Consider the following 15,726-nt stretch of genomic DNA (forward strand, 5'->3'; position numbering starts at 1 on the left):
ATGGTGGCCGATGTGGCATTAGTAATGTTTTTTCGAGAATAATTGGTGCCACGTGAGCGCCACATCAGAATAAAGATTGTTAAAAGGGAAAAACCGAGAAACAAAACAAAAAAAAAAGAGAGGAGAAGAAAGTTGGGGACCAGAGGAGAGCGAGATTGCAGGTGGTCGGGGGTGTCTTAAGTGCTATTTCCCGTTCCGATTTCGGGGCGCACTCGAGGAGGAAGTCATAACGTGCGGTGACCGAAGGGCGGGAGGACAAATGGCCCTTAGCCACCCTCGACCATCTGCAATCTCGCTCTCCTCTGGTCCCGAACTTTCTTATTTTTTTTTTAATCTTTTTAGGTTTTTTTTTTTATCTACTTCTGATGTGGCATCACTTATTCTGAAAAAAAAAACATTAATAATACCACATCAGTCGCCGTGTAAGGTTTTTAACGTAGATCTTTGAGGAAATTGTGATGGACAGTAAATGTGTCAATACGTTATAAGATTGGTTTTGGTATGATTAAAAAAAAAAAAAGGTTATGGTTCGACGGACGATATAATTTGAGATTTTTGATGATTTTTTTCTGTAATTTTTCAAACATGGTATTAATTAAAGAGAGAATGAAAACACCCTCCCTCCCTCTTTCCTCGTCACTCTTCCCTCGAATCTCCTCCACGTAAAAGAAAGCTCCCCAGCGATTTCCGTCACACTGTACGACCTCAACCCAGAGAGAGAGAGAGAGAGAGAGAGAGAGATCCATGTCTCTCTCCGCAGCTCGCCGGCATCCATAACAGAGAGAGAGAGAGAGAGATTGATATTGGGTTCGTGTGGAGCTGTCGGAAGCCGGCGTAGTTCGTGTGCACCGTGGACAAATTTGGAGATTTCTTCAGGTAATGCGTGTCGCCCGCTGACTCTTTTCTCGCGAAACCGTTGCTGGGTTGCAGTCTGTCCCCAGTGGGGAGGTGGGGTTGTTGTGGTTTCCGTTTTCTTGATGTTCTGGCCACTTCTGTGGGGGTGGGGGGCTGCTACTGGGCTAGATCCGCGAAGCATGGGTGGTGTGATTCAGGCTGGGTTCATTGGGTTTTGAACATCTTCGGGTTCTCATGTTGGGTTCGCGTTCAATGATGCGCATTGGTTGGAATCTGTCGTCAGAACCAGGACCTGGCTGCTAATGTACTGATTGGTGCATGCTTTCTGTGGCGTATTCAAGTTCTGTTTTTTTTTTTTTATAAATAAAATTCAGTCGAATCCCATTGATGGCAACCTGTTTAACGTGGGTGCTGCTTATGGGTCGATGAACTTGGCTTTCGTTGATGGACGGTAAACTTCTAGTTCGATTACGGGTGGGATCACAATGTCTCAATAAGCAATGGTCGTGTGATGGTGTTATATGTGAACGACCACCCCGTTGAAGAACAAGGAAAATAAAAATTAGAGGGTACTTGGATTAGAGATCTTCTATTTCAATCATCATTTTCGCGAGTAACAAGCAGTATTGCATGTGCTATGCACGAACTCAGTTTCATAGATTGAAGTCCAAAACCTTACTGATGAAAAATAGACTGTTTCATGTAATTTGTGTAAATTTAGCAGGCATCTGGTAGCTTCAAATCAAGTGAACGTATCTGAATACAATTATGACTATGTGGTGGGTTCTGCTTTACTATTTGGAAAATGATGGGAAATCTAGGCCGACTTATCGATTAGTAAAATGCATGTATATCTTTTCGATATATCGTTCATATGTCACTTTAGGGTCAACTTTAGGCAAATGAATGGTTTCGATGTTTGATTTACCACCGGCGATCATTTACTTGACAAAGTGTCCCTGCATCACCATGGACTAAGTATACCATTAGTGGTGAAACCACCTGATATTGCTCGAGACATCTTATTTTGCATTTTATTCCACGTGTTTGTCTCTCAACATCTTTTTATTTACTTCGTGGAATTCTACTATTTGGTCCAGGATTTAGGACTCGTAATTTTAGGATTCAATTCACGGTTCACATTTAATTAGGAGACTACACTTAAGGCTCTAGGCCAGCTCCCTTTGTTGATTTCTTTTCCTTTGGTCACTCTGTCCATTTGGTGAGTTTACTTCTTTGTTGAGTTGACTTTCAACTTATGTCTTTGGGCATGATTCTGCTTTCAGTTGAACAGATTCTATTGTTCAGTTTCATGTTTGGCTGTTGAGTTTTTCATCTTACCTCTTTTAGGCAATGGATGCAGGCTTCAAGAACTTAATAGCATTAACAAAGGCTTGTTGAAGGATGGAAGATGGAATATCAAGTTTCTGGGGTCCTGTTACATCCATTGATTGGTGTGAGAAAAATTATGTCCACTCTTCATATATAGCGGAATTTTTCAACACGGTATCAAACATACCTGGCATACTTTTGGCCCTTATTGGCCTGGTAAATGCCTTGAGGCAACGTTTTGAGAAGAGATTCAGTGTCCTGCACATATCCAATATGATACTCGCCATTGGTAGCATGCTTTATCATGCTACACTACAACATGTGTAAGTATTTCTCTCGATATATCCCGAAAGTGCTGTCTCTTGCTAAGTTCCTCTTTAATTAGTTGTTGAAATCATGCCGAATGTATGGATATATTTAATGTCCACGCGCCCTCTAGTTTGTTCACCAACACTCACTGTCACAAAGCGGCTGCATACAAGCTGATGGAAGTGATCAAGCAAAAGCCTTCCATAGCTCACAATCCTTCTAACGGGTAATGTCGACCGGCTCCGATTAGCAGCTGATGTTCTACCTCCTTCTCTCCCGCCCAATCCTCTCTCAAGAGAGTCTCATTGGGCCCCTCTCTCTCCACCCGCCTCAGCTCTTACTCCTTGTCTTCCAGAACTCGACCTTATTGCAGCAGACCTCATCAATTTTTCGATTACCTCCCTCACTAGTGCGGTGAACTGCGGCCTGCTCATTGAACCTCATGGAGGGTCACGACATACAATAGATACGAGAGTGAGAAGCGATCTCGCCTCGCCATGGTCCTCGTCGCTGCGTTAAACCGCATGGAGGGCCTCGATGAGACCATATATATTTGTACGGTCTGTTGTTTATGGAACTTTCAACTCTCCTTCTTTCTTGGAAAAAATGAGAACTTTGGTCGGATCAGAAAACAAATATATATGAGTTCTTTCTCTGTTGTTCGCCAAGCGAGGAAACATCAGCCCAGAATAAATACAGAAACTTTGCAATTTGTTTGTGATGTAACTCCCACTCCCTAATAGTGAAAAACCGGCAAAAAGGTATGTTGGAATTGCACCAACCAGGCATATTTCTGTCTGTGATGACTTTTCACTTGTGAATCATTGTTTCTTCAAATATGTGCATCTGTTCTTAGGTTTAGCAGGATTATCCTTGAAATATCATTTAAGAAGGAAGCTGCAGTTGGATTCGAATGTTGCAGTGTGATTGCCCATTGAAAGGAGACAATGGAGTTGGCGATTAGAGATTATGGGAATAACGTATTCTTGTAGTAGGCTATTGCAAGCTTAGTTTGCACAAGCCATCTCTACTATAATCAGAAAGATCACTGTCCACAATAATTAGGCTGGTTGTATTTGAATATTTTCTTAAAATATAGCCGTTAAAGGTCCATATGATGATCTTCATTTTCTGGAATGCCCTTGTTTTTCCTTTCATACGGGGGGTCGAATTTTTTGTTACCACTGAGTAAAAGGCAACTTCAGTATTCATTGGTTATAGAACGTGGAAGACCTGACTCACATTATGCACCTATCTACCCACATGACACTATGCACATCACAAATTGAAGAAGACAAATACAGAAAAACTTATATTTGTGCAAAATATGAATCCTTTGCTGGATGATCATATTGAGGTGGTGCTAGCTTGTATCTATGAAGTAAAACAGGATGCAGTGTGATTCCATGGACCAGGGGATCTTTGACTGAATTTAAGCTTATCGTGATTTGGAGTTTTGTGCCTGAGTTAATTTTGGTCAAAATAGGTTAGATTGATGAATTATTTTCTTCCTGTAATTTCTCCAATCATACTTGAGAGACATTTTTATTTCCTTAACCAAACTTTAATTTGTATTTTCGATTCGTCGAATATTCCATTTGATTGCTATGGTTATCTAACTGGAAAGTAATTTTGTTTTATGCAGTACACATCAAGGAGATGAAACGCCCAGGGTATGGGAGATGCTTCTATACATCTATATTCTGCATTCACCAGATTGGCACTACCAAAGTACAATGCCAACCTTTTTGTTTCTTTATGGTGCTGCATTTGCCATCCTCCATTCACTAGTACGCTTTGGAATTGGCTTTAAAATACATTATGCAATACTCTGCCTCCTCTGTATCCCTAGGATGTACAAGTACTACATCCACACAGAAGATGTCGCCGCAAAGCGTCTTGCAAAGTTATATGTTGCAACCATATCTCTCGGCAGTCTATGTTGGCTTTTTGATCGTTTGTTATGCAAGAATATCACTCAATGGTATATTAATCCCCAGGGTCATGCTTTGTGGCACGTGTTATTGGGGTTCAATTCCTATTTTGCAAACACTTTCCTGATGTTCTGTCGGGCCAAGCAACTGGGATGGAATCCAAAAGTTGTTTGCTTTTTGGGAGTTCTCCCATATGTAAAGATTCAAAAGCCAAAGACGCAGTGAAAGATAATTCAGTTACGGTCTCAAAAGCGGAGGTAGCCAGGTAGTGTATGGTTTGGCAATTATGACAACAAAAATCACCTTTCTTTTCCCCCCTTCTAGTCTTATGTAGAGGGCAATTGGATAGTCATGCAATAGTTTGGGATATTTATTAATTTGATTTGTGAGCTAGATTTTTTGTCCGGTTCTAGGATGAATTATTTACGGTTTGAAGTCAGTCATTTTGACAATGTGGTAAGTGGTAGCACCTACATGATTTTAGATCAATTTGCAATTGCTGATGCTGCTATTTCCGCTTCAGTAGTTGCAGTCTTGTTTTCTTTTGGTTCTCTGACTCCTCTTTTGGTACATAGCATATGTGATATACTTTTACAATTTGGAAAGTGCAGTGCAAGAGATCTCACTCTGTACTTCCTTTTTTCCTTAAACTGGACAATGTTATTAACAGTTTTCAGATGCTATAGTGGATCCTATAATCAGTCTAAGTTGACTACGACAAATACAGATTGTTAATTGATATTGGCTTTTCTCCTGGAACTGTGTGATTGTTAATGTGCAGTTATGTGAATTTCATTAGCTAATAAAGCAGGCATTTGAGTTTTGAGGTTGGTATATCAAATGTCTCTTGTGAGCATGACAGACTCTTTTGAATCAACCTAGCTCTTACCGGGTTCAAGGAGATTCTCTCAAAATGGAGAATGAGATCAGTTGATAAAGCAGAAGAAATATGGCCAAACGTGGGTCGGATGTTTACAGGTGGGATTGTTCCTTCTTCTGGATGCAGTTTCAGGTCATGGTTGAGGGATTGAATTCCAAACCCCTGTCCTGATAGTTTCCCGCCAATCGGTCGTAACCGTACGCAAGCTTGCCCGGTGCAATCGTTTTGGTTTGTTATCTTTCAGGTATATGAGCCCATGGAGTTTTGTCTTGGTAACGGTTTATCATCCTTCTTTCCTTGTCGCATCCCATTGTTTACTAAATGACTGGCAAGTTATGACTGTTCCTTGGGCTGGAAAGATGAATGTGGATGGGTGAAAACAAGAAATGATCAACATGTCTCATTTTCGTGCTAATTTGCACCATTGCCTAAGTTGCAAAATGGGCTTCGATGGGTCATAAATATGAAAGTTCACCCACATGGTAAATTAATAAATATTAAATGAAAAGCGTATATATTTGTAATTCATTGATTTGGAAGCTGGTTGAATGAAGGTATCCCCCGCCAAAATTAGAAGAAAATATGATCCTGTAATATTTATCACTTTTAGTGATGGCTTCGCTTTCACTCTTGGCCAAATCTTTAAACTTTTTTACATGGCCATCCCCAGGAGCTTGATTAAAGTACATTGGGAATGTCTCCAGGAGACCCACTTATCTGCAATATCATATTCGGCAGCTAGTTTTATAAAAGGTGCTAATTAGCACGTATAAGCCTGTGTTCCTGTTCAAACGAAAAGAGCAGCACCCATCAACTTCAATTCTAGCACCAGAGCAACCTGTGAAATGTTTTGGAAAAAGCAACAGAACTAGCGTGCATCGCTTGTGGAGTCCGAGAAGTAATCCTGATTCAAGTCCAAACGACTTGGGGATCAAACACAACCCGGTTGCGTTCTAACACGAAATACCACCTCCACATAAATCTGTTCACGGTCCCTTCTACAAATCACTCAACGTAGTACCGATCGGACAGCATATGCAGATCACATTCATGAAGAACGGGACGAGTACATGGACAGCTTTAATGAACATTTCGCTGGGGACAAGAAACGTAGTTACAAAAGTTCATGTGCAGACGAGTCCTTTGTCCATATAAAAGCGACAACAGCCGTGCCCCCAGGCGAAAAGGACCGAGTCCTGGTCAAGTCCAGCCATCACATCCCGGGCAACTCCCTCAGTGCTTTTTCACCCTCTGTCAACATCCCTCATTTGACCATAAAAAAAAAAACATCCCTCTCATTTGAACCGTCATTAGCATTTCTTGATGATTAATATTGTGGCGCATATATATAATCATCAACCCAATTTCATCTTGGGTCGCAACTCTTCCATCAAAATCCGGCATTAAGGCCCCATGTAAGCTGCTAGCCCGCTTACCCATTTTTGATCTCCTTGTTCAAGTCTCTCTCTCTGTCCAAACCGTACAAAAAGAGAGCTGAAAGTACCCCTCCCACTTCCTCTTCTTCTCCTACATTTCCAAGGAAAAACAAGGAAAGAAGTTGAAAATTACAGCCCAATTTCCTCCTCTTCTTCTTCTCTTGTTCAAATCTCTCTGTCTGTCTCTCGCTCTCTCGCCTGCACGAAGATGCCAGCTTCTAGTAACAACAACGAAGCGGAAAAAATAAACGTCGTGGTCAGGGGCCAGGTAAGACTTCTTCTTCTTTACTCTCTTCTTTTCTAATGTCTTTTTTCTTTCTGGGTTTGTGTATCTTTGATGTATGCACAGGGCTGTGATGGTGTCATGATCTTGCTTCAATTTCTTCAGTGGGTATCGCCCTTTAATGCTTTCTCTTTATTTCTTGTCCCTGTTTAGCTCGATTCATCACGACTCACTTTCTGGGTACTTGTTTGTGTGTTTGTGTCTGGGTCTGTTCGTTGTTCTGCTTCTTGAGGTTAGCTCAGCTAAAGATCCCATTTTTATTGCAAGTGATAGTCGAGGTTTCAGTTCTTGCTCCGACAAGCCAGGACACATGAGCAGATCATGCGATTTTCTTGTGCAGCTACAGTTGTTTAAACACAAAATTTAGGAGAAATACGGGATGAGGGCATAGAGTTCGCAGGGTTTCCATCAATGTGGCATCCTATAGCAAAAACTCAGAATGCCCTAAAATGGAAAAGAAAGAGTTCAAAGTGGAGACTTTTGTGTTTTAAAACATTTGATGAGACACCATATTGGCCATTTGTCCTGCTTGATGCTGATCAGCTCGTGCATTGCGAATTCGATGTATGATGCTGACTGCGGGTTCCTCTTTGTTCCTTCCTTTAGCTCGCGCAGGTCAATGTCATAAATATAGGAGTTATAGTGATTCGTGCACTTAATTTCTCGATCTAGTCTCTAGTATCAAAGTGACAGATGCAGGAAGGAGAAAACTGTATCAAGTTCCTCGAAGTAGAATCAACAGAGGGAAATTAGGAACGGTGGTAATGAAGATGTAGCGATTAGAGCGATTTCAAATGGGAAGATTACATCCATTCTTCACATAAGCCGCGTGCTTAGTAATTCGCTTTGATGCATGTTCTGTTTCTGCGCTCAAGACATCTTATTCGACTCGCAGGACAATCGCATCCTTTACTTCAAAATCAACGGGACAGTGAGGCTATCAAAGATGTTCGCAATCTACTGTGAAATGCGGCAACTGGAAGTGCAGACCGTGCAGTTCCTCTACGAAGGCAATCGCATTACAGGCAACCAAACCCCTCAAGGAGTAAGTATCGACTATCCTTGGATCATCTTCTACAGAACGGAATAGCACCTAGGAAGTCATCCCTATTTGATCGGTAACTGTTTTCTCGGTGACATAACTTAGTAGTTGCACTTGGGATTCATGATTTTTGTCGCAACCTGCAGCTGGGATTGGAGGACGGCGCCGAAATCTGCGCCTTTGTCCACCAGTCTGGAGGCGGAAGACAGCAGCGCGGTCGCTGCACTTCGTGCTGAAAGACTTCTCTCTGCAATGAGAACAGCAAGTGTTGTGTATACCCCGAAACTCGGTAGATGTTCATGCGCTGCAAATGACTTTTTGATCTGCATGTTAGAATGATTCTGGCTAATCTTTTGTGTTGCGTTGCTGCACTATCTGGATCTTCCTATGCTTTTTAGTGAAAGATTACACCACTCTGTAACTATGTCCAGCTAATTGAGAACATTCTGATCATTGTTCAATGGTGCAATTATGTCTAGCTGTTTTGACAGTTCTATTCAGTTCTTTCATTGATAAACCAAAAAGAGAGACTAATGTATTTAATGTGGGAAAATTCAGTCCTAAAGCCATTTTGATGGCATACAGCGCATTGAAAATTGTGAAATTTCCTTAATTGATTGCTTAATAAACTTCACGACGCATTCTTTAACGAAATGACTAATCATATACTTTGATGAATTTAATCCAACACGAAAGGGACACCCTGGCACAAGAAGTCGGAAGTAATTTTTCTAGCAAGTTCATATTATTTCTTTTTAGGGATAAACATATCAGAGAGTTTTTAAACCTTGTAAAAACTGCAATCAAGTTTTAATATATATTCAATTAGTGCAATTCACTCAAATCTGACTGATAGAATACGCTAATGATATATTTCGAGTGATAATGATATGGCGCTCACGTAGAAGAAAGCTTAAAATGTTAAAGTAAAGAAAAAGAAAAAAGCCCATATCTAGATTAGAGAACGCTATGGGGTGCCGGCAAGACCGCCGGGGCTCGGCGAAGGTCGGCAGCTGCTTGCATAGCCTCAACGAGGATCGCAATTGCTCGTAAATGGTCAACGATGTTCTAGGCTCAAGCTTAATCTCCTTCATCGGATTAATCTCTTTCAAAACATTCGGTAGCTTGAAAAAAATTGTTAGAATTTTCCATCGCTCAAAATGAACGGAGCTAACGGAAGCCCTCGATTGCACTAATTGGATAATTCATAGGACTTGATTGTTTTTTTCAAGTTTAATGATTTGATTGTACTTCCGTCACAAATTTTGAAACTCTTAACACACCTATTTTTTCTTTTTTATATAATTGGCTCGACATATCTTTAAATAGTTTGTTGGTCAATCTAGCAATTAACGTACTTAACTTTGGAATTGTTTTGTTTGTTACATGGAACATGAATAATTTGAGAAATATTTTCTTTAAAGCGGTCGTTTGTATTACTTGCAAAAATGAATTAACGAAAAATATTTTCGTCCAAGAAGACATTGAGATATAAATTGTTGTCGAATATTTTTCACTAATTATTCATTGCAAAAGATACCACCGATCATTTTTAGTATAAATTTTTTAAAATTATTTATTTTTCGCGAAATGGACGAGACTTAAAAATAATGAATTTAACTCTAAAAAAGAATCAAATGAAAAGAATCCAGAAGATGTCATGTCAATTAGCCTTTAGATTGGAATTTTCATAGACATACAAAAGATGGACCACGTTGAAGATTGTCTTAGCTAACCCTAATTCCGATCAGCTATGCCCCCCAGAAAAAAATCTTTTGGCAGACCCTTAAAAGAAAAGGTGTGGAGTGCTCAAGATATCAAGTGAGAGGGTCCCAATTTTTTCTACCAAAACTGAAGCATTACCAGCAATATATATGCCAACCCAAGCTCAGAAAATTAGCCAGATACAAAAGATCGCCGAGCCCGCAACCGCCGAACGTCGCCGGGAAGCTCCCAACGGCTTCGCGGCGACGGAAGGAGTCGCTCCCGCATACGGCACCCCCCCTACAGTGCCGCCGTAGCTCGTGGGAGGAGACAAGATGGGGATCGTCGGCGCGTTCGGCACGGTGGTGGTCGGTGTCGCCGGCAAAGCCGTGGTGGGCGTCGTGCCCGTGGTCCCTCCTGCTGTGCTGAAGATTTTTCCAAAGGAGGGAATTAGACTTTGGACCCAAGCTTCTAATTCTAGCTAGGATTTGAAGTATGTGCAAGCAAAAATATAGAGACTGAAGGGTTGGATCACATACTAGTTTGGCAATATATGCACAAATCAAATGAAAAAATGTGTAAGAATGCATCTGAAAATGCATACAATACACTACACTCACTGCCAGATATGCAATGGCCAAGATGTGTGCTCAAGTCAACAATGCCAAATTTTTTACCAACTTGTCTTTTTGGGCTTTCTTTTCCTTTTTGAATCTTGAGTTGTGACACTAAAGCTTTAGAGAGGCCAGAAGAATCAAGCAAAGCAAAGCTTCCCAGTGAAGGCATTCCACTTCTGCAAGATGCCCTTTTTTCAATATCATTTTATTTTATTTTATGCTATTTCATTTTATTTTTTTGGGCAATTGGGGTTCAAAGTGGGAGAGAGGACCACCTGCAAAGAGAATGTCGTACCTTTTTTCTACTGCTCGAGTCTTTTTTTGTCAATTGCTTATCGACTCAAATTCACAGCTTTCCTTTTATACTTAGTAATTACAATTTTAATTTCATTTCGAAGTCGATCGGGCAAGAATTTTCCATGGGTGTATCGCCACAAATCATCGAACTCTTCGCATAAACTCATAATGGCATATGTGTAATCAACTTGCCCACATGATGCATGTAGATCCCTTGAAAAAACGCGCATTTTTAAATATCCGAAATTACCTTAATAAGTTCTCCTACGATGAATGCTTTTAAACCGGTCGGACAATACACAAGAAAAAAAAAAAGCATGCCAATTAAATATAAGTTTAGTCTAGACTTAAGAAATAAATGCATGGATTTTACTCAAATCACATACTTTACGCAAAGTTTGTTTAGGAAAATGAATTGCATATTGGTGTAAAAAGCTCTTTTTGAAAAATGGGAGTACAAACCTCAAAGCCGGACCTTGAACATCACACCAGCTTAGGAAAAAGCCAAAAGAAAAAATAATAAAATTTGGACATTGGACATGGAAATCCACGTCAGCTGGTCAAAGAATTTGACCTCAAGGGGCCCCACATGCTGCCTTAGTACTTAGCAAAAGATCCTCGTTGATCGCTGTGTCCCAACTTCAAAGAAAAGACTGTCCTTACATGCTGAAAAAAAAAAATGTATTTCCACGAGAGTTTTTCTTTTTTTCTTCTTCTTTTTTAGAATTTAAGAGATAAAAAAAAAAGAAATTGGGTGAGATCTATAACATATACGGCTCGAATACCACTTGTTTTTTTTTTTTCAAATTATCTTATTTTATAATTTTAAGAAGCGCGCCGAATATTCCTCCACGAAAATACCCAACTTTTTACCAGAAAAATAACCGAGTCCTTACGACCTAAATAAAATGGAACAACATATCCAAAACAGCCCTAGTATAACAAATCTTAACCGAATGAATGATGTAATAACATTACATTATTAAGCTAAAAGTGGGATTTGCCTCACTTATTCAGAATTCTTTACCAGGAATTTAAAAAAATTAAGAGTACAATCATAATTAAACATATCCTAAGAAGTCAAAAATACCCGCTTTTTCTGGTTCAAAAGATAACCTACCCATCGGAGCTAAAAACTCATTTTGTTAAGCTTAATCACAATGACTAGATTTGGAATATCGATAGTTACAACGCACAATCGAGGAGCCTACTTTGAAATCCAGTACAAATTCGGCGATTCCATATAACCATACCGAATGCGATGGTATGACACCATCTAATGAACAAACTTGGTTACAATCACTTTCTTACTTTGAATCACATTTTCTGGTTGATTATAAAGATTTCATGTTCTCATACTTCTGTCCTCTCCGCAAAATAATAACTCATGAAATGCAAATCCACCTTTTTTTCAAAGACACTTGCAATGAATATTAGTCACCCCCAATAAAAATTTCAATGAAGTCATGTCCAAACAACTATGAGAATCAGTGAGGTAAGGCAATATTGCACCTCAAATACACACGCGAAATACTTTTCTGGGTTTGAAAACGCATTGACAGAGCTGGTCGAACGTCCTAAAACCCTCGTTGCTTAACATTTTCCTTCTTGATTCCCACAACACAGGCTGATTTCATATGGATTATCGAGGGATTTTCTCTTTCTTTTCATTTGAGTAAAGATTATCGGGTGGGGGTTAGGGACATGGCAGGAGTACACCGCTAGCTTTTATCAGAGAGAGAGAGAGAGAGAGAAACAGAGAGCAGAGAGTTGTCCTGTAGAGAATGCGACTGAACACCGACTTTGAAAATTTGGACAAGTCGATGCAAGCTGAAGAAAGAAAAAGAGAGATCGTAAGATCTCGATAAACCCCACAAAAAGAAGAGAAAAAGAAATTGAAATAAGACGCAAACATGGATCCTGAAAAGCAGTACAGGTCGGTGGCCTGATGAACCCCATCACCCCTCCAAGATCTAACCCTAAACCACCTTTAAATTATTGGTCACCCTTTATTAAGTAAAACCTTATTATTAACCACATATGTGAGTTTACATATGCACTTATATTATATATATTAACAGTGGTAATATAGACCCTAGTATTGCTCAAAACCCAAACGCTGAGTTACAAACAAACGTAAATATGATATCATGCATGAGAACCATCAGCCAAGAACGCCATTCACGCACGTAGATACGTTTACAAATCGCCTGCGAACTACTAAAACATCCGGCACGCTCGCATCCAATGACTTGAGTTAGGTTGCTCTGTTTGTCCATTTCTAAACTACTGAAGAGTATTAATAGTGCCATTGCGAAAGTAAAAGGAAAAAGGAAAACAAGAAACTGCAGAGACTCTCAACGTACCCCACTCCTACCGTAAGATGCAGGAGATGAACACACACAAGAGAGAGAGAGAGAGAGAGAGAGAGAGAGAGAGAGAGAGAGAGAGAGAGAGAGAGAGAGAGACAAACATACCTTAGAGACGATGGATACACGCACGATCCATAACCTGCGATAATCATTAAGAAGAATGATGAGCCATGATCTAACCGGGTATCGAGAAAAAGTGAGTTTGAAGACGTAAATTCATTTTTTATTGCTATCGCTTCGATATGCGTAGCATTATTTTGAGGGCGGAAAAAGAGAGAGAGAGAGAGAGAGAGAGAGAGAGAGAGAGAGAGAGAGAGAGAGAGAGAGAGAGAGAGAGAGAAGGAAGGGAGGACAGACTGGGGTCGGAGGCGGCGACGGTGGCGGTGCCGGCGAAGTCGCAGCTGCCGGGAGCCATGGCCTTGCGCTGGTAGAAGCTGTTGAAGGCGTAGGAGGCGTGGGCTTGCAACGAGTTGGGCAGGTAACACAGGCCGCTCGCCTGTATCGGGGCGCAGTCCGCCCCGGACCCGCACGCGTAGTCGAGAGCTCTCTGGAGCGCCTGCTCGCTGGCGTCGCTCCGGGCCACGCACCACGTGGCGGCCCTCGCTGCGGTTGCCGCCGCTGAGAGGATGAGGAGGAGGAGGAGGAGGGGGAACGGCGGCGAGGGGTGTGAGGACAGCGGTGGGGGTGGCGGTGGAGCCATGGAGGGAAGGTGTTATAGTGGAGGTGCGTGGTGAGATGAGGTTTTGCGGGGGGGATCTTTAGGCTTCTAGGGAGTAAAGGAAGAGAGAGACAAACTTTGCTCTGCTGATAATTTTTATTTTTTTGCTGTTCCTCTTCTTATTCTTCTTTTTACTTTTTCGGCTTTTGATGATCTGTCTGGTTCTACATTTATATATATTTTTGCTGATAATATTTTTTTCCTTTTTTTTGGGATTTTTTTTGGGGGGGTCGAACTTTGGAAGAATTTGAATGAATCTCATTGGCATGGCCTCTCTTTCATTTTTGTGGAGCTAACCTTGCGAGCGGCAGCCCAATTAGCCCGCCCGTTAGCCCATTAACCTTGTGGACAATGAGCTAATGCTGCTCTCCTAACGACAGATCATGGCAGGCTAAATGGCAAAGCTGGTTATAATGCCGAGGTGATCTACATATCTTGCTCGAGGAACTCAATGCCCCAGCTAAAAGGCATGGTGAACTCACCATGTTGCTCTTCTCCAAGTGGCACGCGCCCTTATGTTGACTAGGATAGTCTCCAATGGTGAGCATCGGTACAAGGTCAACCCGGGACCGATCTTAGACTGGCCCAACCCGGCCGGTCCTGGTCAAATTCTTAGGGAACTAGGTCGGTCATTGGTTTTAGAACCCTTGAATCCTACATTGTGCAAGTTGATCATGGGAGTTTAGGGTTAGTCTGGGTTGGACCAACCCTATATATATTATATGCTTTTATCTACTCTAAACCCTAGCACCTCCTCTTCCGTTTTTTTTTTATGTAGTTGATTTTGCCGTGTAAATTAGAAAGTAGAAAGAAACCCGACCCTAATTCAACCAAAAAAAAAATTGAAACCCTCTTCGCTCGCCTCGGCCTCTTGCCTCGCTCGTGCTCGCCTCGCTACTCGCCTCTGGCCTCTTCTCGTTCGCCTCACGAGTGTAGCTTAGCTGGATAAACATACTTGATTAAGTATTAATTATGTGTGTTGTTTGTTTTATTTTCAGGTGTTTGAAAGTTGAAGCGATCATATAAGAATGAACAAGATATGAAGTTGTATAATTCATGGTTTATATTACGTATTTTGAACTTCTTATGGTTTAATTGTATTTCACGTGTTCGTTTTCATGGTTTGTTGCTTTTAGCAAGTGTGAAATATATGTTATTATCTTTTCTTATATTTATGCTTGATACGTACTGGTGTTCATAGTTTGATTGCTCAATGTCGCATTGTTGATGTATATGTAATTTGAAATAGTATACTTGTCCTTTCAAGCAATACAAAAAATGAACAAAAAAATAATTGGTTGATCCCGGGTTAACCCTAGAACCGGACAAGACCTATAGGGTTGGTCTGATCCTCGGTCCCAGGCTCAACAGAGTCAGTCCTCGCTCCCAAAAATTAGGGACCAACACTGTGCGGGTTGGTCATTGAGTTAGTGCTAGACCGGTCCAACCCGGACCATGCTCACCCCTAATAGTCTCCATCCATTAAGTAAAATTTGTCCCTTCATGTGAGGCCTTGGTCTAGCGATGATGGTGTGAAGTGATAGCGAGTCGCCCGCAACGAGGGTTTGACGAAAATTAGATGGGAGGGAATGTCATGTTCCAAGTTCTTCTCAATGTGCGACACTGAGCTTTGCATATCATCAAGGTATAAGTGTGAGAAATGCAGAACAAATGGTACATTTGATTTGTGAGAGTGATGTCAGGGTGTTTGTGTTGGGACTTCGAAGATACAATGACTGTCATCGTAGCTTCGAAGCCGAGGTTGGCCATCCGTACAAAAAGTGGTCGACATTCGATGACAATTATTCCAATGAGGTCATCTCTAGCAAAACACATTTGTTATCCTGAAGTACCCATCGTGTCTCACTTGGAGTATTAGATGCCCAAACTAAATATAATCTTCCATGACTAATTTATGAAGGTGCAACTCACCAACTCTCAAGCAAG

The 15,726-nt window shown here is 41.0% G+C and overlaps 3 protein-coding genes across 7 annotated transcripts; 2 read left to right on the forward strand and 1 right to left on the reverse strand.

Annotated features, from left to right (window-relative positions):
- Nucleotides 1-636: 636 nt before the first annotated feature.
- Nucleotides 637-4,952, forward strand: LOC115683495 (alkaline ceramidase-like). 4 transcript variants are annotated; one of them, XM_056309771.1, is made up of 3 exons: nt 637-876; nt 2,206-2,510; nt 4,142-4,952. In XM_056309771.1, the coding sequence occupies exons 2-3, from the start codon at nt 2,260-2,262 to the stop codon at nt 4,653-4,655; spliced, it is 765 nt and encodes a 254-aa protein (XP_056165746.1). In that variant the 5' UTR covers nt 637-876; nt 2,206-2,259; the 3' UTR covers nt 4,656-4,952. The 4 variants fall into 4 exon arrangements, 3 of the variants coding, with proteins under 3 accessions (XP_056165746.1, XP_056165738.1, XP_030463880.1); XM_056309763.1 differs by having other exon boundaries at nt 2,219-2,510; XM_030608020.2 differs by lacking the exon at nt 637-876 and adding an exon at nt 1,226-1,424 and having other exon boundaries at nt 2,219-2,510.
- A 1,651-nt stretch (nt 4,953-6,603) lies between these two features.
- On the forward strand, nt 6,604-8,561 carry LOC115683501 (small ubiquitin-related modifier 1-like). 2 transcript variants are annotated; one of them, XM_056318090.1, is made up of 3 exons: nt 6,604-7,014; nt 7,925-8,074; nt 8,180-8,561. In XM_056318090.1, exons 1-3 carry the CDS (start codon nt 6,955-6,957, stop codon nt 8,408-8,410), a joined length of 441 nt encoding a protein of 146 aa, XP_056174065.1. In that variant the 5' UTR covers nt 6,604-6,954; the 3' UTR covers nt 8,411-8,561. The 2 variants fall into 2 exon arrangements, with proteins under 2 accessions (XP_056174065.1, XP_030463891.1); XM_030608031.2 differs by having other exon boundaries at nt 8,218-8,561.
- A 1,151-nt stretch (nt 8,562-9,712) lies between these two features.
- LOC115683496 (major pollen allergen Ole e 10-like) lies at nt 9,713-13,857 on the reverse strand. Its single transcript, XM_030608025.2, has 3 exons — nt 13,419-13,857; nt 13,167-13,200; nt 9,713-10,200 (listed from the first exon to the last, which is right to left on the reverse strand). Exons 1-3 carry the CDS (start codon nt 13,759-13,761, stop codon nt 9,960-9,962), a joined length of 618 nt encoding a protein of 205 aa, XP_030463885.1. The 5' UTR covers nt 13,762-13,857; the 3' UTR covers nt 9,713-9,959.
- Between the last annotated feature and the right edge of the window lie 1,869 nt (nt 13,858-15,726).

Source organism: Syzygium oleosum, unplaced genomic scaffold (genome assembly GCF_021117445.2).
Source record: "Syzygium oleosum isolate NSW1041296 unplaced genomic scaffold, Sole_v2.1 Sole_v2.01, whole genome shotgun sequence".
Taxonomy (NCBI): Eukaryota; Viridiplantae; Streptophyta; class Magnoliopsida; order Myrtales; family Myrtaceae; genus Syzygium; species Syzygium oleosum.